This window comes from Tupaia chinensis, unplaced genomic scaffold, assembly GCF_000334495.1.
Source record: "Tupaia chinensis unplaced genomic scaffold, TupChi_1.0 Scaffold000290_1, whole genome shotgun sequence".
NCBI lineage: Eukaryota > Metazoa > Chordata > Mammalia > Scandentia > Tupaiidae > Tupaia > Tupaia belangeri.
The window spans coordinates 698030-702675 of record NW_006159775.1 but is presented as its reverse complement, the minus strand read 5'-3'; the positions used below and the strand labels follow the sequence as shown (position 1 = coordinate 702675).

The 4646-nt window shown below is 39.6% G+C and overlaps 1 protein-coding gene across 1 annotated transcript in view; it reads left to right on the top strand.

Annotated features, from left to right (window-relative positions):
* The window catches only part of ELP2 (elongator acetyltransferase complex subunit 2), a 47027-nt gene extending 44082 nt beyond the window's left edge, over positions 1 to 2945 (top strand). The window contains exon 22 of the mRNA XM_006150518.3: positions 2683 to 2945. Within this exon, the coding sequence (XP_006150580.1) occupies positions 2683 to 2839 (157 nt within the window). The 3' untranslated portion in view covers positions 2840 to 2945. The remainder of the gene's footprint in view (positions 1 to 2682) is intronic.
* Positions 2946 to 4646: the final 1701 nt, after the last annotated feature.

The following is a 4646-nucleotide window of genomic DNA, read 5'->3' as shown; positions in this document are numbered from 1 at the left end:
CGATGAGAGATCTGCTGTTAGCCTGATGGGATGTCCTTTGTAGGTAACTTGATGTTTTTCTCTTGCCAGTCTTAGTATCTTGTCTTTGTCTGTGGTTTTGGTCAACCTGGCTATAATATGTCTTGGAGAAAATCTTGGGTTGATTCTATTTGAGGTCCTTTGTATTTCTTGGAATTGGATCTTCAAATGCCTCTCTAGGTTTGGAAAGTTTTCTCATAGGATTTCATGGAATAGATTATCAATGCCCTTATGGGCCTCTCCACCTTCTGGAATGCCAATTATCCAGATGTTTGGACGTTTGATGGTATCTAGTACTTCTCTATATTATTCTCAAATTTTGGGGCCATTTTCTCAGTCTTTGTGGTGGATTTTTCTAGGCCAGCCATTTTCTCTTCTATGTCTGAAATTCTATTTTCTGAATGATCTGCTTTTAATACTTTCAAGAGAGATTTTGACTTCCTGTATTATAGACTTCTCCTCTAACAGTTCCGTTTGAGTCTTTTGTAAAGTGTGTAATTCCTCTTTTAGATCTTGAAAGAATTTACTCATCTCCTGGAACTCATCAACTTCTTTCTCCTTTCTCTTTAGTAGTTCATTGTCTCTCTTCTCTTCCATCTCTGTTAGCTTCGGCATTATGAATGCTCTAAATTCCTTATCGGACATTTCCATGATTTTCACTGAACTGCTTGTGGATAAAGAAGAGTTATTCTTTTCCCTTGTAGGAGAGGTATTTTATTGCTTTCCCATATTGTGATCCAGTGGTGATTTCTTGTCATCTGATGGATGGTGTGTTTCTTTCAAATTCTTGAAGTTCAGTCTGAATGTTCAGGAGCAAGCAGACAGAGGTGATCTAGAATCTCTTGGCCGTTCTGATGTGATTTCTGGTACAGCAGATTCTAGTTCACAGGAGCCATGAGGAATCTTCTTCTGAAGGCCTGGCCTCTCCTGCCTGGGTGCCATGATTTATTTTTTTTGTGCAAAAATGTGAAATGACTTTCCCGATGACCCAATAATTCATGCTGTTAAGTTGCTGAAGAAGGAAGAAATCCAACGAAATTCCATATTCTAGGCATTTGAAATTTTTTCTCTTTCCGGCAGCCCTCCTTTCTTCCCTTCTTATCTTGCTTGTGGGCAGTGTCATTCTAACTGCACCCTGGCGTACTTGCTTCCCTGGCCCTAGCAAGAAGCTCATGACAAGCACAGAAGGGGACATGTATAGGATTTGAGTTTTTCCTTTTTAAAATTTGTTTTCATCATTATAGTGACTTAGGATTTTTGAGATGGAATGACTTCCTGACTTAATGCATTATGTTATTTAGGGTCCTAATATTTCACCTACCAAATTTTAAGTATCTTTCAAATTAAGGTTTTTGCTATTTGATGAGATACAAAGATAATTGTAAACAAACATATTGTCTTTTGGGTTTTCTCCCCAGTTTCCCCTGTCTTCTAAATGTGATCTAAAAAGATTTGAAGGGCATTACCACCACTAACAACAACAACGCATATACCATCTCCGAGCTTATATAGCTAGAGAACTCCCCTGGAAAACAGTATATAAAGGGTCTTCAAAAAATTAATGGGGAATATGCGTTATATATAAAAAAAATGAACCAACTACCCATAAATTTCAAGATGGTGTAAACCAAAGTAAACTTAAATTTGACTGTTTTCTTCCATGAGCTTTTTGAAGTCTCTCAGTACTATATATGTTTGTTTAAGTGAAGTCACTACTCTGAAACATTTATGGTTTTTCTTTGAGAGATTTTTGCTATAGGGTGCATGTACTCACTGGAGAGACAGAGAAAAATGGAGAGAGAGAAAGTGAGAAGTCACTCCCAGTGGGGGATGGCCACACTTCAGTCTCCTCTCTGTTCTCTCCTCACACTTGTGCCAAGTGTGAGCTTCAAGCTGCCGGGTCTGGGACATAAACTGTAGTTGGTCATGTGGGAATCTAGTGACGTAACCATTATACCATCTGCTGGTCCCTTCCACTAAATCTTTTATTGTCTTTCTTTACTTAGTAGTAAAACTGTGACTAAAAGTTCCTACATCTCACAGGATGTCAAAAGAATAAAATAATACAGAATACATTATAAAGCTAAAATTCTTCAAAAAAGAAATACATTTAATAATGTTATCTGAAAGACTGACTTCACTAGCCAGTTCATGAATGCCACTGATTATTAAAGCATTTGACAGAAATTGTCTATTGCTTTTTTTTAGTGGTGTCATTGGCAGTAAGATATTTAGTCTGACAGTTTTAAGTAAGTAGAATAAGTTATTTTAAAGGTTAAAATAACATTTCTAGACCAGCTGGCTGGATCTCACATGGCTGACTGCTCCACTTCAGTCCTGGACCTGGCGGCTTAAGTAGCACACCATGAACGCATGTGTATCCAGAATTCCAAAGGTGGGAGAGAGAGTGTAACCATTCCCAGAGGGGGTACCTTCTCTCTCTCTCTTCAGCAAGTAAATGCACCTTCTGGCAGAATTTTTAAAAAGTAAATTGGTCTAATATTAGTCATGGCATTTAAGAACCTGTATATTTTAATTTTCAGGTTTTGATTTCAGTTCCTGTTTACAACATTGTAGTAAGAGCATACTAATAAAATTACAGTGCAAGTGAACATCCAGTAAAATATTTTGTAGTCATAATTTCATGATTTCTCTATTCTTTAGCCAGAGTCATACACTTGCTATCAAAAAGTTATGCTGGAAGAATTGCAATGGAGAAACTGAAAAGAATGAAGGAGAAGATGCTGAGTGGTTACACTTTGCAAGTTGTGGTGAAGATCACACTGTGAAGATACACAGGGTTAACAGACGTGCCCTGTGATGAACTCAGTCACCACATGCTTATGATCATTGGTATCTTAAAATACCTATCATGTAAATACATCACCTTTCTTTACCTTCTTAATTGAATCGAGCTTCATTTTTAAGTTGGCAGTTATCTTTTTTTGGGTCCTAAACCTTTTGAAATCTGATGAAAGCTGCACACCATTTTCTTGTTATGTAACATATGCACACACACTTAGAACTCTGTTTATGCTTACAGATTGTTGGAGCTACACTTGCCTCTGTCTTCCAGATTAAGAATCTTGGTTCTTTCTTCCTGACCAGATTTGCCTAATTTTCTGGACCTTTTCATTTTCTCCTCTTTGGTTTATTTCATTATATACTACCCTCTTCAGAGGGTGGTCATAGAAGATAAGAAGAGGGGCTCTCAAGGGTCAGGCAGTGGCCATGGGAAAGGGCCCTGTGGCAACACTTCAAGCCACCTGCCACCGTCACCTGGAAGTTGGTCACATTAACAGGAGGATTCTAACCCAACAGAGCATAAAACTAGAATGCAACTGGCAAGAGCCAAAATGGATTTCCTGGATTATTGCGCTCAGCTAGGTGAGTCCAGGGAATCCAGGACCACAGCTGATGGTTTACAGTCAGAAGGGTTATGGAAGAAGACACCGCTCACTGGATACTGGTTAGGCATAGTCTTGCTCTGAGTAGGATGATGAAAGAGCAGGTCCGTTATGTAGTCTTTGTTAGCCCAGGCTGCTAAATGGTGATGATGGTTTTGTTTTGTCTTAACTAAAACGACCTGATCAACAGTGAGACCTTTCATGTCTCCTAGGAACAATTTTCTAAGGGAACACATAAGCTGTATATATGTGTGAGGCCACATTTCTCATTTCACTGACAGTTAAAAATGACCTTGAGGACTTGCCACATGGTGCAGTGGTCAAGTGTTGTATGTAGGCAGCTGGATTCGACACAGTTGACCATGTTTTAATCCTGGCCCTGGTCTGCTTGAAAAACATGCTGTGTGTGTGTGTGTGTGTGTGTGTGCGCGCGCGCGCTCCAAATCCTGATAGAATGAAGAAATGATGAAGAAGTATTATGGCGTGACCCACCACCCCATGGGAGGTATACGGTATGCCACATCCTCACTCCTGTTCTTTTCTACGCCTGGCAAGTATACACACTCTCTGGTAATTAAAAATAATGACTTTGAAGGCCAGTAGGTAGTGTGCTGGTTATAGTCCTGGACTCCCACATGGCTGACTGTGATTCGAGTCCTGGACCTGGCGACTTAAAAATCATGCTGGGCACATATGCATATATGCCTAAAATCCTAGAGGAGATTGGAGGAGAAGGAACTATGGCATGACCATCCTTCCTAGGGGAGTGATTTCTCACTTTCCTTTCTCTGTCTCTCCAGTGAGAGCATGTGCCCCATGACAAAAACCTTTTAAAAAAAAATGGGAAAAAAATGACTTTGAAACAATAAATGCTGACCTGTAGTCATACCAAAGTGTTGAAGGGAACTTTATTAAAGTCTGCAACTTACTTTGAAATACAGCAGATGGCGTAATGGTTAGGTTGTTGCACTCCCACATAGCCGACCTTGGTTCAAGTCCCAGACCCAGCAGCTTGAGACTCATGCTGGGTGCATGTACCTATATGTTTCCAAAATCCCAAGAGGAGAATGGAGGAGAAGGGATTGTAGAGTGGCCATAACCCCTGGGGGGGTGATTTCTTGCTTTCTGTCCCTTTGTCTCTCTCTTTTCACTGAGTTCATGTGTCCTATACCAAATATCTCTTAAAAATAAGTAAATAAATACATAAAAAGTAAGATTGAT